This window comes from Hyperoodon ampullatus (genome assembly GCF_949752795.1).
Source record: "Hyperoodon ampullatus genome assembly, chromosome: 3".
Classification (NCBI taxonomy): domain Eukaryota; kingdom Metazoa; phylum Chordata; class Mammalia; order Artiodactyla; family Ziphiidae; genus Hyperoodon; species Hyperoodon ampullatus.
The window spans coordinates 156,195,990-156,217,437 of NC_136916.1; the positions used below are offsets into that span (position 1 = coordinate 156,195,990).

Genomic DNA, 21,448 nt, shown 5'->3' on the forward strand with positions numbered 1-21,448 from the left:
AGCACTTCTGTCTCAAGGACCTGCAAGTAATAAAAGGCAGTCTGTCAACTTTTGATTTTTCGAGACCTTGAAGAGGAGTTGATGGAGTCAGTTTGCATGTACAGCAAAGGTGGATTTTAGCAGTAACAGGCATGAAATGACTGTCTGGGACAATTCTTAAAAATAAAAACAACCCCAGATTCAAGCAGAATAATGAGAAATTTGTGGCAGCCATCAGAGTTATCATGTGAAAAAAATAAAGAAAAAAGACACAGTGCAGTGCTTTCCAGTAAACTAAAAACAGAGCTGGGAGTTAAAACCGAAAACCTACAAACATCATTGACAACTTACTTAGTCCTTTCATGCATATGTCTGTTGCCTTGTCACTTTCCCTACTACACAAAGAAAGTCACCATCCATTCTCAAAAGAATATGTGACTATTTTAGTAAGGATTCATTACATATTTAATACTGAAGCTTTAGTGTAGTTTGTAGTTACTATTAATAATTTAAAAACTTTCTAAATATGTAATTCCAAAGGTTTATGTTATCTTAGAGTATCTGGAATTTTAGGTTGATTTGGAAGAATGTTTTAGATAAAATTATTAAGTCTTCAGAAATATCTGTTATGTTTATAAACATACACATTTGATATAGATTTTTGTTCATATAGTTAGACAAAACTAGATCTTCCTGTTTATTTTTAATTGAATTTTGAACTGAAATAGCATTTGAAAATTTTCTTTGTTAAAACAGCCACATCCTTACATTAAATGTAGGTTAGAGTACTCTTGCTAATCTAATGGCAAGACACACACACACACACACCCTCTGGTTTATCCACATCCATAGAGGTTAGGTGGATCAGAGGTTAGATGGATCAGTTGTAGAGTTAGCAAGCTTGGGTTTGAGACCTCACCCTGCTACTTGTTACCCGTGGGACCTTGCAAAAAAATCACCGGACAGTTCTGTGACTTACTTTACTTTTCTGAAATCCTTACCTTCCAACTTGATCATCAGTCAAAAAATTCTTTTGAAGGGCCTCCCTGGTGGCGCAGTGGTTGAGAGTCCGCCTGCTGATGCAGGGGATACGGGTTCGTGCCCCGGTCTGGGAGGATCCCATATGCCGCGGAGCGGCTGGGCCCGTGAGCCATGGCCGCTGAGCCTGCGCATCCAGAGCCTGTGCTCCGCAACGGGAGAGGCCACAACAGTGAGAGGCCCGCGTACCGCAAAAAAAAAAAAAAAAAAAAAAAAAAAAAAATTCTTTTGTTTTTGAAGTTCTGGATGTCTTCCATGAGAAAATCGTTCCTGTTTTTCTGATTCTTTCATTCTTATAATTGCTTTATCATGTGTTTATGAAGACTAAATGAACTAGTATCTGAAACACGCTTAGTACGTTGTCTGGCACATGATAAGTGCTAGGTAAGTCCATTGTTTTGTTATTGTTATATCCTTGGTCTGATTCATATAAGATCAAATTTTATCAATGGATGTGCAGTCGGAAACATTGTTTGAAGTTTTTCTTTTTCCTTTTTTCCAGAGCATTTTGGTATGTTTCTTTACCTTTTCTTTTTTCTTCCTTTCTTTTCTTCTCCCTTCCTTCCTTCTCTCTCTCTCTCCCTCCCTCCCTCCTTCCCTCCTTCCCTTCCCTTCCATTCCCTTCCCTTCCCTTTTCTCTCTCTCTCTCTCTCAATTTTGAAGACAGTATGAGAATATGAGAAATAGATACAGATATAAGATGTAGTCTATTCAGGAAAGGATGTCCTTTAATAGTTTGAAATAAGAAAAGGAGCTTATATTGCCATTTAGAAAGTGTTTTAGAGTCTAGTCCAAACTTGCATTCATTCAACACAGTTATTGCATACTGTCCCTGGGCATTGGGGACCCAAGAGTCTTTGTCCCAACATCTGCTGAGATTAAATGAGTCTAATAGTTAAATCAGAAGAGGAAATGTGGTCAATTAAATACCACCACTACCCCCAAAATGTTTGGTTCCAAGTAGAAAATTGCTTATATAAATTGATACTTGTAAATTCTGTGGATAAATTAGCTAGGAAAACCACATGGCTTTAAGTCACAAAAGAATGACTTTATTTCTTTATTTTTTTATTCTCTTGTTTTTTTTTAATTTCATCTATTAAGTAGAAGTATGTTTTTATTTTATTTTTTTAAATTTCTTCCAACGTCTTTTGAATTTTCTTTTTAAAAAAAAAATTTATCGGAGTATAGTTGATTTACAATGTTGTGTTAGTTTCATGTGTACAGCAAAGTGAATCAGTTATACATATACATATATCCACTCTTTTTTAGATCCTTTTCCCATATAGGCCATTACAGAGTACTGAGTAGAGTTCCCTGTGCTATACAGTAGGTCCTTATTAGTTATCTATTTTATATATGGTAGTGTCTTGTTCTTTCTTTCATTCAATAATATTTTCTGAGCCTCTACTTTACACTGAATACTTTATCAAAAACTAGAGATATAAAAGGTAAGCAAAACAGACAAGACTTCTGCCCTCAAGGAACTCATATTCCAGAAGGATGAGACAGACAATAAAGAATTTAATAAATAACTTACAGTCCATGTAATTGTTGTGAGTTAAATAAAGTGGGAAATAGGCTGGAGAGTAAATGAAATGCTGATGGGGACTTCCTTAAATAGGATCATCTGAAGAAAGATCATTTTGAGCTGAAACTTAAAGAATAAATGAACCAGTCATTTGAAAATCTGCAGGAAGGACATTTCAGGCTATGGGTTGGGCAAGAGCAAAGGACCTTGAAGGTAGGGATGGTCTTGAAGTGTTAGAGCAGGGGTCCTTGAACGGAGCAGCTTCAGAACCACCCAGAGGGCTTGTCACAGCTCAGGTTCCTGAGCCCCGCCTCCAGCCAGTAGGTCTGGGTGGAGCCTGAAAACATGCATTTCTCACAAGCTCCCAGGGGTTGCAGGTGCTGTTAACTCTGACTCAGGCCTACGCTGTGAGCACCATTGTGTTAGAGAGGAATTGGAAGGAGGAAGGGATGGCTGGAGCGTGGTATGCTGGAGGTGAGTAGTAGGAAATGAGTCTGGAGGAGGAGGCAGGGGCCCTGGGATCTCACCCTAGAAAGGAAGTACGATTTCAGGCTCAGATGGATGAGAAGTCATTGCAGGTTCTCCTGGTCCTCACTGAAACCCTGAAACTGCCTTGTTCTTAGACAATTACTGTGTAGTCAGTCTTTGAGGGTTATCTGATTCTGAATGGCATTCGCACCTTAATGCGTGGGAAACAAATCCCGTGGACTTTGGAAATGGCCTATAATTCCTTCTGTATGGGATTCTGACCAACCTTTGACAAACGGGACTGATTGCTTGCTTTGCAGAGAACCATTCTCCCATGCCCAGGTTTTAGAAGTATGAGATAATGGCAAATCCAGAGGCTGCAATTCAGATCAGCTCCACATTTACTGAAACAGTTTCTCTGCGTCTGGCACAGCGTAGGACGTAACCAAAGCATAGTACATGCTTGGTACATCAGGGACATAACCAAAGCATAGTACATGCTTTCTAACTGTAGGCAGCATTCACTCTTTTGGGGACAAATAGTAAAAAAATGTGAAAGAATTAGAGGATTATGTAAGCAGAGTACAGTGCCATGTGTAATAAAGTGTTAAATATTATCATATATCAATGTTAGTGATGCGGATAATACGTGCCGTGGCCACTAGGAAGTGGGAGAATTGTTGTCTGAAGTTACTGGGGAATGTCTGATATCCAGGGGGCATTTTAGCTGGTCCTTAGAAAATGGTTAAAATTTGGCTAAAGGGGAAGAGAAAGACACAGGAAAACTTTTGTCTTCAGATTCAGTGAACATGCAAAGAATTATTGTTTTCCCAAAGTTTTTGCTGTTCTGCTGCCTTTCAAGGGAAAGCTTTCCATGTGTTTCTGATTCTTGAGCACAATTGAATTACTAGCCCATTGTCTGGTGAGAGCTGTTTGGTCAGGGAGCCCCATGGACTTCCCAGAAGCTTTTGTCCTTTGAAAGAAGCTGTCGTGATTTGCCATTGTTAATGAGCCTTGTACTACACAATGCTCAAGTTTAAGACCCACTGAGAACATGACCATGAACCTCCTTTCATCTCCACATGGGGGAACCACATGGCATACAGGAGCTGCAGAAACCCAGCAGCTATGCTGCTCCCCCAGTATTAGTAATTGTCTTGAAGTTTCTTATATCATATCCTAACAGCTTTGTATTAGGAGTGATGGTCTGTACTGCTTCTCCCCTTCATGAATAAATACAAAATGTCTTGCCACCCAGAAGACAACCCCTTTGTAGTCATGCATCTGTTTTGAATATGCATCCTTAGGACCCGTTAGGCTTATAGTTCAATATTCTGTGCCTGTGTGAGGCTTAGCCTGGAAATTGTGGAATATGCACTTACTGCAATGGATATATTTTTACTGTGTCAAGTGCTTTTTTGCATCAGATCCTGACTACTACATTTGATGAGTCAAAGGGCACACCTCCTTTGCTGAGGCTTTCTGGGAAATTCATGGAGTTATCCTGAATATTAAGATATTTCCTGTTAGCTTAGATAATTCCAAAAGTGTAGGTTTATCTTTAATGCCAAGATAGAGGCAGAAGGTAGAAGTGAAAAAGAGAATGGTTAAAGAGAGGTCTCAGGATGACCTAGGAAAGATGGCAGTCTGTAAGGCAGAGATCACCAAACTTTTTCAGTTGCTCACTCATATCTGCAAAAGGTTTTGAGAATGTCCCCAAGGTAGGTATACTTAAAGAAAATGAACATAATTTCTAATATTTTCTTCCTATACCTCAAATACACCCTCTGGTATATGCACACTCTGTTTGAATACATTCTTCTGTAAACCTATAGCAGCAGAGTGGTGCCGTGCACTGGTTCTCAAACATTAGTCTGCATCATAAAATCCTAGAAGCTTGTGCAAACACAGATTTCTACCTCCCCCCAGAGTTTCTAATTCAGTAGGTATAGGGTGGCCCAATAATTTGCATTCCTAACAACTTCCCAGGTGATCTGGTCTGAAACTATGCTTTAAGAACTACTGAGGTAGTTAGTCTCAGAGTTCGTTTACTTAAGTTGGACATCAGGGTCCTTTAATTATCCAATGTGTGACCTTGGGTAAAGTATTTTAGTTCTGTGAGCTTAGTTTTTAAAATCTGTGGTACAGAGGTAATCATAATTCCTTACATTTTAGGGTCACTGGCGAGCTTCATGAGATAACCTAGACAAAGTGTTTATCACCCAGTGCTTATCACCTACAAAACAACAATACATGCTGGCTGCTTTATCCTCTTCCTTCTCCTCCTCGTTATCATCACACATCTTTCTAGTGTCATGAAGTAGACTGTAAGAACTTTTGTGCCTTAATTCACAAGAATCATGGGAGTGCATTTTTCTGCTTTAGCATTATTCATTTAGAAAGACCATGCTCCAAGTGAGATATCTTTCTACTTGAATGGTAGAGATGAAGCTCTTTTGCGAAGTCTGCCAAAAAGAGAACAGTGTGTTCAGCCCTCTCCCTTCTGTGTGTAACTGTTGATAGTTTGTGGCTAAGTGTGTATTTCTGTTGTCTTTTGTAGTGAATTCTTCTTGCATGATATAGAGTTGACATTTTTGGCGGTTGTGTCTTTGAATGTTTTGGGGCATGAGAATAGTAAATTCAAGTGATTGCTTTGAATTTGATTAATTTTAACACTTTTTTTCTCTCTCTCCTTTTTTCTTCTTTCCTGCTCTTCTTATGAATTACTAGGACCAAGTACCACCTGCCAGGAGGATTCATGCGCCAACCAGGGAGTCTGTATGCAGCAGTGGGAAGGCTTCACCTGTGACTGTTCCATGACCTCCTATTCTGGAAACCAGTGCAATGATCGTGAGTACAACCTTTTCATGCTTGGGATATTTTCAAAGAGTTCAGAGGTTTGGAGAAACCATAAGGGACATTATGTAAAAGGATGGCTCTTCTGAAAGATTCATAAGCAATTTCTCATCCGGAAACTGGGAAAATAAAGGACTAATGGTCTAATGGCAAAGCAACATTTCTTGTTCAACAATACTAGATGTTTTTCCATTTACTTACTCCCTGTTTTCTTTAGACTAGATGACCTTTGACAAACAAAACAATTAGGACAATATTTTTGTTCTAAGGAGTTCAGTTTTCCATTAATTAAATCATCGGGATAACAATTTTGAGACTCTCCCACTTACACTGCCTAGAACTTGGAGGACATTTAAGGAATGTAGCTATTTTTTCAAAAAGTCTGAGTTTAGAGAATTTCTTAGGCCTTCCAAATGATGAAGACATTAAGAGAGTTTATTATTTTTTTCCAACTAGAAATGTTTAATGCATTCTCAAGGGTCTTTCAAATGCAGGCAGAGATTCACTCTGGCTAAATTTATTGATATCTGTTTAGCTTATATATACATAGTCATTCTGTTTATATATATATATATATATTTCTATTTTGTGAGTATGTTTTTATGTATGTATCTGTGTATTTGCTTCATATTGGAAGAGAGCCAGTTGCTATTTTTGTCCACTAGTGATGCTTCGGGTACATCAGCTGTTTTAATTCTAGGAGAAGACTGATTTCATGAAGGTGATTCTAGCACTGATGGTGGAGAGAGTTCAGTTCTGTGGGAATCTATAGCCTGTGTCTCTACGTCCTTCTAATATGGCCACTTTTAGAAATGAGCAAACACTTGAAATCTCTGAATACCTATTGCAAAGTGATTTGTTGAAAAGCCCTGACTTAGTGGGTCCTGCTGACCTGCTCATTTTCTAAATGAAGCCTTCATGGTAGGAGTTTATTTTATAACCTGAACTCATAGTTGTCATCAGTTGATTTTATAAAAAAAGATGCATAATGTTATCTGAGCAAATACTAAAGTTACATGACAGTTTGTACAAGTGGGAGCAGTCGCCAATTACAATGCTATTTCTGTTATGTCTATTTGGTTTTCCTTGATTCCTTATTTCTCAAATTTTTTCATGTGTGTAGTTGTCTCCTGTCCTGTTTTCCATTTTTTTCATAGCCTTTTTTCTTTATGTACCCTGTCAGCCTCTTAAGATACACTAAGGAGGAACAAGTGGGGAATCTGGAAATGTAGAGAGAAAATTCTTTGAACCTCATTGAACTAGGTGTAAGCATTTGCCTCTGGATTTATAATACAAAGGACACACTGTTTGCAGAAGGCTTTGGCATTAGATGGCTCTTTCCAATTATTTGGTATTATTTTTATTGAAAGTCCTGTTTCCATATTTATGATTTGGAAATACTGTTCCACTCTGAAATAGGCAGTGATTGGACCCATCCAGAGTCCCTGAGGAATTGTTCTATATGCTTTTTCTTTCCCCTCCAATTTGTCTGCATGGGAGGCTTATTTCCTAAGTGGTAGCATAATCCTTCTTTATCCTCACAAGTTTATTCCATATCACACATACATACCATTCCCAGTAAAACATGGTCAGGAAGAGACTGCGCAAAGGAAAGACAGAAAGGTAAGTTACGCTAACTGCGGTGAATAGGCGCAATCTTCAGAAGGTATGTATGCATTTTTTTTGCGCACCGAAAAGTTCCTTTCTGCCACCCAGGCTAGGCATTGTCTTCTGCTAAAAATCAACCAGGATTCTTTCCAGTTTTCTATGATTGTTTCTGATTTTGTCAAGAAAAGATTGTGCCTCAGTCTGGGATGAGGACTATTGCATTATCTGACCTGAACAATTTGTCAGTGTGTGATGAAGTACCAGAACCAGGATTGGGAGAGGTCAGCGTTCTTTTGTGGCAATAGCTTCTCATCCTTCAAAAATGTTTCTAAGACATCCAGGTTTAGGGTAATGTATTTTGAATTTTATTCTATAAACAATGCAGTTGAATTTTTGATTGTAAAAGACTTCTGAGCCCAAATCATTAAAATAATCTACTTGCCTATTCTCCTCTTGGAGAGTGGACCAGGGCTTCTGTGACTGGATGGCTATATAGATATGTGAGCAGGTACATTTTAATAGCAGAATGTGGGGAATATATGGAATTCAGATATACATGATGTAACTATGAAGTTCAGATGTAAACTTTTAATGAAACCCAACCAAATGTATCAAAATGGTAGGTTGCTTAAAATTGTTACAATGAATGCCTCTGTATTAAAGTATTTGGGGTAACTTCACTTTGGGAACTAGCATCAGAGCCAGTTTGTTCCACCTTAGAAAATCAGTCTCAATTCTTTACGTCATAGGTTATTATTTTCTGTATCAACCTGGATCCTTAGAGTTGTAATTTGCAACTCCACAAACAACTTCAAGATGATGTTACCTATCTAATACTCTATGTGCCTACCTTTGTTAGCAAATCATGGTAGCTTTGTTTGCATCAGGAGTTGAGTATTAACCCTCAGTGTCACCAGCAGATTTGAAAAAGGTTCATGCTTATCATTGGCAAAAGCCGTGGGGAAAATTGCAAAGAAAGGAGAAAGAGTAAAATAAGTGAATAGAAGATGAAGAAGGATGAAAGAGAAGGAATATAGAGAAAAGCAGAGATTGAGCTTTGAGAGAGCACAAAGGCGGTTAATAGTTGCTTTGGTAGTTGCTTTGGTAACATGCATGTCACAGGTGGCCTGCCTTTGACCTAAATAACAGAAATGGGCCACGCATTGTAAGTGGAGTGACATCAAAGATATCTGGCCTTTACCCAATTCTTGGGAATAGCATGTTTTGTAGAATGTTGCATATGTCTAAAATAAATTATATTCCTTAGAACACTGTCATAAGACCATGTGAATTGGTTAGAAATTCAATCTAATGGCTAAAGTTGTTTTTGCAGGGGAAAATGTTTGAATACTTTCATTTTCCTTGAGCAGTTTCTCAGGACAGCAGATTGATCCTCAATTAATAGAAATGAAAACATCTCTATTTATTATTGCATATCCAAGAATTGAAACTTGTTCAAAAGGGAAATGGCCAGACTATGGTATTTTTCCAAATAAAATGCTCAGTTCATCATATGTAGAAAAGTTAATTATATCTGGACACGACTTGCAAGTTTCTAAAGAAATGTCTGCATTTTAGAGTCTTGCTCACTTCTTCTAGAATTGGTTCTATCACTTATAACCTTTGGTTTTTTCTTGCCTGTTTGCTAGGTTTGGCATTTGTTTGACAATTTCGAGGTGCTGTCACATAGATACGGCCTCCATGAGTAGAGTTTACATTTAAAAATTGTGTCTTGTTTAGTATGAACAGACCAAGCCTGCATGGTTTTAACTTTATTCAGTCATTCTTTATGAAAGCATGGTGGGTTGATGGAGCCAGTGGGGTAAATTTCTTGTTCATTCTTACAAAGATAGCTGTAAAACTGATATAAGTGGTTGTGAAAGTATGACATGTATTCTCTGTAGCTGGTTACCTTGTATGAGAGTGATTTCCTTGTATTGGATAGAAAATGAAAATCATCTGATTGGAAACTCAAGTATAATTGATTTGTTAATTGTCTTATCTAGTTTTAAGACATGACTTTCCACCATTTCATGTAATGGTAAAATCATAGGGAGTTTCATTAGGTGATGTTTCAGGCTGGTTTGAAACTACAATGGGCAAAATCATCCCAGAAGCAATTTTGAGTTCATGTAGGGTCCAGTAAGATCCATGAAAGGACACACAAGTAACATTCTCCAAAGGATATCCTCAGTTCTGAAAAATTCAAAGCAGAGGGAGGCTGATTTCCCCGAGGGTGAGCACCACCTGCATACCACTTAATGACATGTTGTAGAGGTTACATTTTAAGAGCAACAAAAGGAAGGAAACCTTTTAAGGGTCCTTGTAAGGAAATTCCTTTTGGATATTGGGTTCTTATTGGTATTTTAAATCAGGACAGAGAGTCTGAGCAATTTCAGTATGTTGTAGACCTTACACCATCAGGTGAATCCAGGATCCGTTTCCTGTATTGAATGGCAATGCCAACTCCATTGGCAACCTATTGATGAGTTCCTCTCTTCTTCGCAACTCCACACAAGGTCTCAGCAAACCCAGCCCACTTGCACATTCCCACACATATGGGAAAAAGTTATCATTTTGGAGGACTTTTTGAAAATAGCGATTTTAAACACTTCACAGCTATTACCTTTAGGCATGTTCATGACAACTGTTTTGAGTTGTATAATTTTGGAATCTCGTTATTGCTTCTGTGCCCTGGAGATGAGAATGTGGGACAGTCTGTGGCATGTGAGTCCACACATCAAGTTCTTGGATTTATAAATTGGATGTTTATAATGGCTTTGTGAGGTGAAAAGATGGGAATAAATGTGGGTTCTCAGCCCACCTTCAGCAGCCAGCTGACCACACTACATTGCTCGATGTACACTGTGGGCTACTTGTTGGAGCAATTGCTTGGTTCATACTGGCATGTGATAGTAGATGTTCTTTGCTTGCAACAAATCAATAGCAAGCCACTGTGGATTGTGCAGACAGTGGCGTGTGAAGCGCCTTTTCAGACAGTTTTATGCTGGAATGGCTGTTAAGCTGCACCGTTGGCTATTGACTGGCCTTTTGCTTTTTATTTATTGTGTGGGTTTATTTATTTTTTTAATGTAGGTTGGTATATTGATTAAATGTGTTAAAAACACATTTCCCATTCAAGCTTCAGAAAAAAATAAGCAACGTGCACATTACTTAATGCACAAACAAGGGGACAGACATGTGTATGCTAACTCTGTCTCTTGGGTCCATATAGGTACCGTGGCATTATGTTATGAGCCTATGTTGTTATATTTATAGCAATAATTTCCCTGGATATCAGACTACAATATATTCATGTTTTTGGTAATGTGTTTACTTCCTACCTCTGTTTTCATGCTTTACCTGTCCAACGACTAGGCCATATTTGAGAAGTTCACAATTAAGACGTCTATATTCTGCTTAGAACATACTTTATCATTTACTCATTCATTCACTCACCAGACATTTCTTATTTGCAGATACGATCATGAATAGGATACATCCTGTTCTTAAAGACATTACAGTCTAATGGGGGAAGACACATATGAATGTGCTTTAATAGAAATATGAACAGTATACAGTGAGAGGTCATAAAGTGGAGTGAGGTCAACTCTCCCTGGGGTTGAGACTCCATTAAGAAGAGCTACTGCTTTTAGAAAAGTTTTCATTGACAAATGAGTCTTGAAAAGTTTGTAAATACTTCCTAAGCAAATATGGTATGAACTAGGGTTGGAAAGGAAAAGTGGCATTCCAGCAAGCAGAGAGAAATATACTAAAGCCACTGTTAATGTTCTGGCTATTTCCTCCCAGTTCCCCCCCACCCAAGCTTTTGCAAATCGCATGGGCATACTCTTGCCCAGGTGTTGTACCTGTGAATAAACCCGTGTGCCAACACTTGTCGCTGTCAGAGGTCAGGGGAGCTTTCAAAGACCCCTCCCTTGGTTGGGAGTGGGGTGGGACTGTGTAGGGAGGGGACAGATGTGTGTGTATGCTGATTCTGTCTCTTGGGTCCATACAGGTACCCTGGCATTATGTTATGAGCCTATGTTGTTATATTTATAGCAATAATTTCCCAGGATATGAGACTACAGTATATTCATGTTTTTGGTTATGTGTTTACTTCCTACCTCAGTTTTCAGGCTTTACCTGTCCAGCAACCCTCCTAGAGCCAGGGGAGGTTCTGGAAGCTGCCTGAGTCAGGGATGGGGCCTCGATGGCCCTTCTTCAATGGGCTCCAAGGGACCTGGAGGGAAGCATTCCTTCCTTTTGGTGGTCAAGCCCTTTAGAGCTTAGTTCTGAAGAGTGGGTGTCTGCATGGGGTGAGCTCTCTCACCCCACAGCTGTATCCTGTCTCTCTGAGACAGGAGCTGGCTCCTTTCCCTCTCTCCCCATGAGACGGCACAGAGCCTGCAGCAGTCAACGCGTGTTGAGTGAATGAGTGAGTGACTAATTCTCCTTGGGGTCTCCAGCTGGCTGTCCCTCCTGCCACAGATCTTAGGGCTCCCATTCTAAGGAGCAGGTCACTTTTTCCCTCAGGGAATCTGTTCTTCAGTTCCTGCCTATTCTGGCACCAAGTCAGAATACAGTATTTTGTTATTGTGTGGATTCAGCTCCACCCCTACCTATTTAGAAAATGCTGTTGTGATTACCAGATTTCTTCCCAGTCTTTATTCTAAGCATTTGTGCGGTTAAAATTACACTCAGGTTAACATTTGTGCTCTCATTGCATGATATGCATTTTCAAAGTGTAAAAGACATTAGATTTTCTAATTTTCTTCAGTAGAATGCACATGATGGTGCCCAGTTCACTGGGGAAGAATCCCCTGTGTTGAATCTCTTGCTGGATCCTAGATGTAGGCCTAGTAGGGCCCAAATCTTATTTCATTGAACCATTGGTAGACATTTCTCTTGGAAATTTAATTCCAATAAACCATATTTTTAAAAGGTTGATTTGTAATATATATAACTTATTACATTATAAAAGACTTCATAGTATAGTCATTAGGTTAATTAGCTTTAGAATCAAACTGCTTTAAATGCCAATTCTAACTCTAATACTATGGAATTGAATTAGCCTCCTTTGTTTCAGCACAAGGAGTGTGATCAGTACTTCATAAATAGGAGTAGTAACAGTTTTTATTATAACTAATAGTATTTGATATTTGTCACATCAAATAGTATTTGATATTTGTCAAATCCCTCGATATTTGTCAAATCCTAATGTTCTACTATGACCTTTATAAAGATGTTGTCCCTTTAATCATCCCAAAGTCCCTAAGAAATACCATACTACTATTGTCCTGATTGTAACAGTGGGAAAACTGAGGTCACACAGTTAGGAAGTAGCTGAGTCAGAACTTCAATACAGGTTTGTTTGACATGAAAGCTCACGTTAGTATTAGAGTTGCTACTACTTAGTCATTATTAGAAATAATCACAGTGAATATCTGCACTAATTACTAGACTAGAGGGCTTAAAATTCCAGGTGGGCAGATCTTCTCAGACAACCAAATTATTGATACATAAGAATATATGCTTGGAAAAGAGAAACTCTGTGTTCTTGGTTGTTTATTTTATCACATTCTGGAATTCTGAACACTTCAGTTGTTTCTGTCTTAACACTCAGGTGGGGCCATTTAGTAAGAACATCTTTAGATATTATAGATTTAGAATCAGAATATCCCCCCATAGCCCCAAATATTTATATTTGCATTCTCAGTTGACCATCTTCTGATTTCCCTTTTTTTTTTTTTACTTTATTGCAATTTCAGTATATGTCATAAAGCATAGTGGATGAGACAGTTGATGTAGAGTGGATGGCTTCTGTTGAAATCTTGACTCCATTGTTTAATAGCTGTGTTACCTTGGTGCTAGTAATTAATTAACACCTCGATGTCTCTAAAATGTAAATATTTATATGTTCCATCTCATAAGAGTGTTGTAAGGATAAGTCAGATTCATAATTGTGAAGTTCAGGACATGACATGTAATAGCCCCTACAGAACCATTAGCTACTCTTTAATATAGCTTTCAGAAAGTTGAAACATGACTCATACAAATGTAATTTTCATAAAGTTAAAACATAACTCATATAAATGAGAATGAATAGAATAGAATGTGTGCCAAATGTATTTAACTCCTTAACGGGGGAAACAACAATATGGTTGAAGTGTAAACAACAAGATCGCAAAAGATTATTTGAAGAACTGATATTTATAGGCATTAAAAAGCATAATAAAATACAAATTTAGTTTAAATAACCTGGTGAATGTCTCACAGGGTAAAGAGCTCTTAACTTTTCATGTTATCTTTTCTACTGAACATTGTGTCTTTACTGAACAAAAATCTACAGGTTAATGTATCATCTCACAGACTCTGCACCTTAATTAATAGTAAATACCTATGTCAAACAAAGGTACATTTTCCCGTAGAATTAAGTATTTCTTGTGTGGATATGTTAAACAATATCCCTATATGACATTAAAAGGACACGTGTCTTTCCTAGGCTTTTTCTTAAGTTTTAGATAATTTTTGGTAACAATATTATGCTCTGTTCAATTACAAATCCTTTTTTACCTTGAATATCTCTCTCATACCATTACTTTTTATTTTTTAACCACTTAACTGTGTACCAGTCACTGTGCTAAATTTGTTGTGTCATTTTGTCATTTATACAACCCAAGAAAGTAAGATATTCTTATGATCCCTGTTTCACAGATGAGGAAACTGAGACATGGAGAAGTCAAGTGATTTGCTCGAGGTCACAAAACTGTTAGGTGGGGAGACAAAGATTCAGATTTACATTTGACCACATAGTCTCGGCTCTTGACTGCCAAGGTCTCCTGAATGCCTCAAGGAATGTTCTTAATAAGCACTCATCTGAACACATAGGGATTAACATTAGCCCCAGAAATTTACTACTTTTATGGCAACATTTACACCATATATTCTAGTGTTTGCATTGTTATGGGGGCAGGGGGCAACATTAGGATTGATCTCCTCAGGTAGTAAGATCAGAAGTCCCGTCAAACAGGTGCCATTTTGCAGGTTTGGTAGGTCTAGGCAGGCAGAGGCTGAGTCCAGAGAAGTCAGGGAGGCTGGGAGGAGCAGCCTGGTACCATGGTCGGCAAGATCCAGAAGGTAAGACAGGTACAAACGAAGCATTCACGAGTGGGCAGCATCAAAACGAATGCTCCAAGTTAATTCTTTGCATCTGTGTTTCATTCCTGGGCCCACAGATATTCAGTGTGTCTAAAAGAAGGCCAGGGGATGGCAATTAAACCCAGAGTCTTCTTAGAGTGAGGATGAAGGTATTGATACTCTTTGGAACAGTTTCATAGATGCAGGTTGTGGCTAGCTTGTTGTCCATGGGAATCACGCTTGCTTATAAATGCCCCTGATATCAAGAAGGGGCTATTTTGTACCTAAAATCTGCTGTACTGCTGATATTAATACACACACTGTCATAGATTCAGCAAGAGCCAGGACTGCTTGCAGCTTTTGTTTTACACAACCCTGCATGAAACGAGCTGGGACTCACAGGTAAAGCATTCATTTCTACAAGTTCCAGTTGACACTTGGACTTATGGTTCAAGGAGAAATGGTCTCTGCACTTCTGGGACTTGTAGCTTGTCGGGGATTGTTTTGAGTTGTTGCAATCTGTGACCTTGCTAATTTCATTTCAGCCATCTTCAGCATGCTGTATTTGTAGACCATTTTTTAAAAATAAATTTATTTATTATTTATTTAGTTTTGGCTGCATTGGGTCTTCGTTGCTGCGCGCGGGCTTTCTTTAGTTGCGGCGAGCGGGGGCTAGTCTTCGTTGCAGTGCACGGGCTTCTCATTGCAGTGGCTTCTCTTGTTGTGGAGCACGGGCTCTAGGCAGGTGGGCTTCAGTAGTTGTGGCACAAGGGCTCAGTAGTTGTGGCTCGCGGGCTCTAGAGCACAGGCTCAGTAGTTGTGGCGCGCGGGCTTAGTTGCCCCGCGACATGTGGGATCTTTCTGGACCAGGGCTTGAACCCGTGTCCCCTGCATTGGCAGGCGGATTCTTAGCCACTGTGCCACCAGGGGAGTCCCTTGTAGACTATTTTTATTGCTTATGTTTAATTATGGCCCATTTATTTTTGGTGTGTGTGGCTAGTTACTTATTGATGGTGATGGTAGTAATCCACTGAGAGCCTATTGGTTCACAGAGGATAATTTTATATTACCTTGTTAGTCACATACAGGTACAATTTTAATGTATTTTTTAATATAGACATAATTTCCTACATTTAATTTCATTTCCATTTATTAGCATTTACATGTAAAGGCAAAAGAGATGCAAATGACTTTATCTTCTCTTGTAAAGTAGAGCTAATAAATATAATTTGGTTCCCTTCCCTTATTTTTTTCTGTTACCTTTTTTCGGTGGGGGGGGGGCATTTTTTGACTGAGGTAAAATTTACATTCAGCAAAATGCACAGATCTTAAGTGCATTATGATAAATGTTTATAGCCATGTAACCAACACCCCAGTTAAGATAAAGGACAGTTTCATCTTCAAAGAGTGATCCCTCGAGCCTCTTTTAGTCATTCCTTCTCCTTTGTGAGGTCACTACTGCTTGGATTTGTATCAGCATACATGAGTTTTGTCTGTTGTTGAATATGTATAAATGGGATCGGCCAGTATGGGGTCTTTTATTTCTGTTTTCTCTAGCTCCATGGAATGTGTTCAAGATGCATCCATGTCCCTGTGCAGTCTGGCTGCCTTGCTCTCTCTTGACTCTCGGCTCCATCTCCTCATCTGAAGGAGTCTGCTGGGCTGCACCTGGGGTTCCTTCCCTGTGCCATGGTGCAGACGTCCTCCAAGGCCATAAGCGAGGGCAATCTTGCAGCTCACCTTGTTTGTCTTCTCCCTTTCAGGAATCACTGTCCTTTGCCTGATGTCCAGTGTCTTGCAAGCCATTGTTTCACATTTGTTGTCCTTTTCTTGTTTGTTTCAGGTCAGTTGTTTCAGATCCAATCACTATTACTCTATTGAGGTTGGAAGTGGGTGTCAACCTGTTTCTTTTTACTTGACTTCACCTTTACACTTTGACATTGGGGGAAGGGAAAGGTAGGCTTGATGACATAACACCTAGTGTGCTTTGATTTAAACCACAACCTCTAGAGATGAGTTAACGCTTTGCATTAGCTCTGGAACAGCCCTGGTAGCCTAGAATATTCTAGAACCTGGTTTTAAAATTAATTAATTAATTTTTTGGTGTGTGGGGGCAGTATCCTTCAACTCCATTTATAGACTTTCTGTAGTCAAACAGCCTTCTATAGCAAAAGAAGCTGAACCAAGCCAAATACCTGCAAATGTGTCTCCATCAAGTGTTTCATCTGAGTTTCATTTATAAGGTCCCTATTGCTTTTTCCCTCCAGTCCCTCTGCTAACACTTGATTAAGCTCAGTGGGTGCAGGGATGGATTTGGCTCTTGCAGCTAGCAGTTCTTATTTTCTTTACCTAGAATTATAGTTTGTTTTCTCACCTACCTTTGTCCTGTGGCTCTTTGCCGCCTGATCCATGTCTCTTGGCCAAATGAAATTAAGAAGTGTTTTCAAACAAAAATTTTGGATTCTTCAGGAAAGTGGAGGTGTTTCTATGCCAGGGAGTGTTTTGGCTGTTGACTGTCCTCATTTTGATCTTTAGATGCTTTTGTGTACTTATTTTTGATGCATATCTACAAAAAGAAAAAAAGGAGAGATCTTGCATTGTTGCTGCTTTTTAGTTTTAACTGAGTTTTTTTTGATAATTAAGGGTATACAAGCTCACTGTTGACAATCTGGAAAATGCATAAAAGTATAAGAAAAAACATGCATGATTTTACCAATTATTTAATATGACCTTGTTTCAGGCTATGCATGGTGTCAAGCACATAATAGATGCTCAAACTATATTTGTTGAGTGAATGACTGAGCCTTGCATATTTTCAGAGTCTGAGTTGTGCAAAGGTCCTAGTGTTCTTTTCATGAGATGAATAGCATTTCTACCAGGGCTAGGTGTTTTCTTGCCAGAAGGAATGCTTTTAGGCATGCAGGAATTATAATGAGCATCCCAATATGCAGTTTTCTTCTTTGGATGAAAAATGGAAATGTCAAGATGTTTTTATTTCTTTTCTCTCTTGCCCTTATCCCTTCTCACAGAAAGCCTTGCAGTTTCTGAGCAGTTATACATAGATGCATCTACATACAAGTGGAATAGTTTTGCAGTGGATTATAGTTTGAGGGAAAGAGCCCTTAAAATGTGTATAGGAAAGGAGCCTCTTGGGTTCCAGTTTTTTTTCCATGGCATTTGCTTCCAGAGAGATGTTGTGGTTTATTTCACATGATGAGATTTCTAGAAACACTCTAGTACTCTAGAGGTCTAGTGAGACAGAAGAACTCTTCTGCTTTAATATCATTCATCAATTTCTGCTGAGTTTTATGTTGACCTAACTTAGTACATAATACATGACTGAAGAACTTAGATGCACTGTATACTGAAAAATGTAAAACACAAAGGTTTCTTGAGTTCTGTACACCCTGGATTTCAAAATTTTTATACCTCTGCGGGAGAATTCATCCAAACCTAGTAGACTCTTTGCACCCACTTTCAGGAGCATTGATAGGAAACAACAGCATCTGACTCTGGGCATCATTTCCTAGTCAGTTCACTGGATGTTTTTTGTAATCAGCCCTCAACTAACTGTAAAACTGCAGTTTTACCCAGATATCTTTATATGAGTAGAACCAAATTCATGTTTATATAAATAAAAATAAGTACCTGTACATATATACATATTACAAATAAATACAAATTTCCTTTAGGATTTTTTCCCAATTGTTCTGAAATAATTTTTCTATCCAAATACCTTTGTTTCTGTGTGTCAGGGAGCCGCAGATCAGGTATCTGTCTGCTGTTGAGGATATTTAGCAGGAAACCCCTTTATCTGAACTGAATACTCAATATTTGGGGTATAATTTTTATCTCTGAAAAAGGATTTGGGCAGGGAGACATCATCTGGGATTTATTTTTCCTTAAGAGTAATCTTTCTTTCTCCTCTCCCTGCCTGAAACTCCCAGATGGCTCCTTCATGCTGGTGCTCAAGTGTATCATCTAGTTAAAGCTCACACCAGTGACCTGGCACTGGGGACCTTTGGCAAAGGGCCTGCAGTTCAACACACACATTGTCACACGTACCTGTGTGTCCCTGACTCCTGAAAAATCATGAGAATGGAACCAATGGAAAAGAATGTATTAAAACAAGTAAGTTTAGCCAAACAAACTCTCAGCGTTGGTAGAGGCTTTATTCCAGTCCCAACACACCACATGTCTTCCCAACATCTAACTTATTTAATTTGCATTTGAATTAATTTAGCATATTTTCCTATTATATAAAGTTTAATGAACAATAAACACAGCTATAATGAAATCTCACAGCTATTTCCCAGTATGGGGTAACATTTTGCATTTAGTTACATTTGGTTTCCTAGGCAATATTTGATTGTGGCTATATTTCCTAAAGCTGCATTACTTGTCACATGGAATGTTTTGGTGGCAGATTCATCAGACATAGAGGAAGGCAGGGAGGAGTGTTCTGCTGAAATTCTTTCGAAGCCATGGTAGTGAAAATCACCTGGGTAACATAGAGTGTGTTAAAGATGATTCTCTGCTGCTTCCTTTGGCAGGCTTTGAGCTCCCCGTCGTTGGCCCTCCTTGCTTCTATTTCTGAAATCTATCCTGGGTACGCATTCCTGACTTATCTTCCCAGGACACCGTTTTTGTCTAATCACTCCTCTGCTCATGAACCTTCTACGGTCCCCTCTTGATGTAGTTAAAACCCCACACTTGGTTTTCAAGGTCTTCAGTAATCTACTTTTTAAAATCTGTCTCTTGAACTAGTTTTTCTGTAATATTTATGGCTTACCATGCCCTCTAATAAGGCCAGTGTCCTCACTGTCACTAGCATATTCTATGGTCATTATGCCCTTGCCACTCTCATTCCTCCCTTCTGAGAAACTTCCCTCCTCTTGACATGGCTTTTCAAATCCTGTACAATTTTTAGGGTCCAGCCCGAGTCTCCCTTATTCCTTTGTGTTTTCTCTGACCACTTTAGTCTATATTGATCACTTCTCCAAAATCCCACAACATTTATATTCAGAACTGAGAGACATCATGACTCGGCACATAAAAGAAATTAATATGGACTTGAGAGTGAGTAGTGGATTCAAATCTTGCTCCTTTCCTTCCTAACTGGGTGGCCTTTGGCAATTAATGCAACACAACCTCACAATATGTACCTTGCAAAAGTCCTAGTTTTGTTAATAGTGTTAGAAATAATAGTTGTAAAGCAGAGTGTTGGACTTAAACAGAATAGTTTTTGTAAAGTTCAACGTAGCAGCTTAAGTTAAAAATGTGAACCTTCCTTTAAAGCAAAATGTCATCAACGAATAAAACAAGTAGAATTTTGAGTAGATTAAGGACCACTTCTGTCGTGTATTCATCCTATTCCCTACAGAATCAATTTGCCTGTGGTGGTGACTATAGTTTCCTCTAGAGTAGATGGTAACTGTGTTGAGTGGATGTGGGTAGAAGGGTTACTAGGATTAGATTATTCAAATAACAGTGATGTTCTGTCTCTTCTCATTTTAAATTTTAACATGTCCCTGGTTTTGGGTCTGTGTAATTCAACCAAAAACCTAAGTACGTTTCAGAGGGCCTACTACCTTTCCTGTAAATATCAGGACTTTTTAAGGCAATACTTGTACAGGCTTCTAAGAACACTGTGAAGGATTCTGGAACCTTCAGTAATCTCAGGTCCTACTTTTGGTTTTTTCCTGGTATATGGAGGAATTACTAGCCAGGGGGAATCTTTGGTTCTTTTCATTCACAGGACTGAGGGAAGAAAATCACAATCTTTGCAGCCTCTGTCATTATCAGAATATCAATATATAATCTTAACTTTGTAGATAATTAACGCATTTTAAAATCCACTCATCTGCAGTAGTAAAGTATACCCTAATTCAGTGTTCATGATGCACTATTTACAGCAGATGACTTTAGTTATCTCTCCCCAATTCAAAACTCTTTGAGCCTGAGGCTCTAAGATCAGGCCAGGCCAAGTTTGGCACTGATCTGCTTTAACTTTGAACATGAGGCCCAGGTAGTAGAAGACCCATAGCCAACCTCTTATTCCCTATTCATTCTTGACCAGAAAAAAAAAAAAAAAAAAAAAACCCAGAGAACTGTAGAGTACTGATTTATTATCTGAGTGGCCTAATGTGCTAATTATTGCCTGCCGTGGGAAGATGGCTGCATATTGATCTCCAGTGGAGTTTAACGGAACAAGAAGTCGTGCCTCAGTAACATTATTATATTTATCCAGTTACCCGGGGGTCCTCCATAATGGACTCAGCTGTGAACGCTAGGCGATTAGACCAAAGTCTTAATCACGGTGATTGTGATAATCAGTTCCAACGAGCAGAATGCCGTTAGTTCTTTGGAAACTATGAGGCTGGTAGTATTTGAGGAAAGGAAGTATGATAAGTGTGACTGCTTAGTGTCTGGGACGAAGATTGGTGGAGAGGGAATCTGAAAGATAAATTTCAGTCTTCTTAATAACTGGCACTAATGAGAATAGTTATGTAGAGAACTTGTACTTCCAGAGTCTAGTTGTTCCTGAGAACGTGGTTCTTAAAACCCACATGTTCAAAGGGTTTTAAGAATTTGGTTAGAATATCTAGATGATGGAGATTTAAATTCTTTTAAAAGTGTACTCTCATGGGAGTGATTCTTCTCTTTATATTCAGTCTATTAGAGGAAATGTGATGTATTTACTTCTCAGCCTTTGCATTGTAGAAATGTGTTTATATAAATAGTGTTTATTTCTAATGACAAATATTTGATGCCAAGTAAGTAGTACACCACAGATGATTAAGTAATTGCCACCACATGGGCACACCA

General features: G+C 38.7%; 1 protein-coding gene across 15 annotated transcripts in view; it reads left to right on the top strand.

Moving 5' to 3' along the window:
* NRXN3 (neurexin 3) overlaps positions 1–21,448 on the top strand; it is a gene marked incomplete at both ends in the record, with an annotated part of 1,631,502 nt that overhangs the window by 751,050 nt on the left and 859,004 nt on the right. For all 15 annotated transcript variants that reach the window (XM_079699579.1, XM_079699593.1, XM_079699590.1 and 12 more), the window contains one exon: positions 5,747–5,866. In XM_079699579.1, the coding sequence (XP_079555705.1) occupies positions 5,747–5,866 (120 nt within the window). The remainder of the gene's footprint in view (positions 1–5,746; positions 5,867–21,448) is intronic.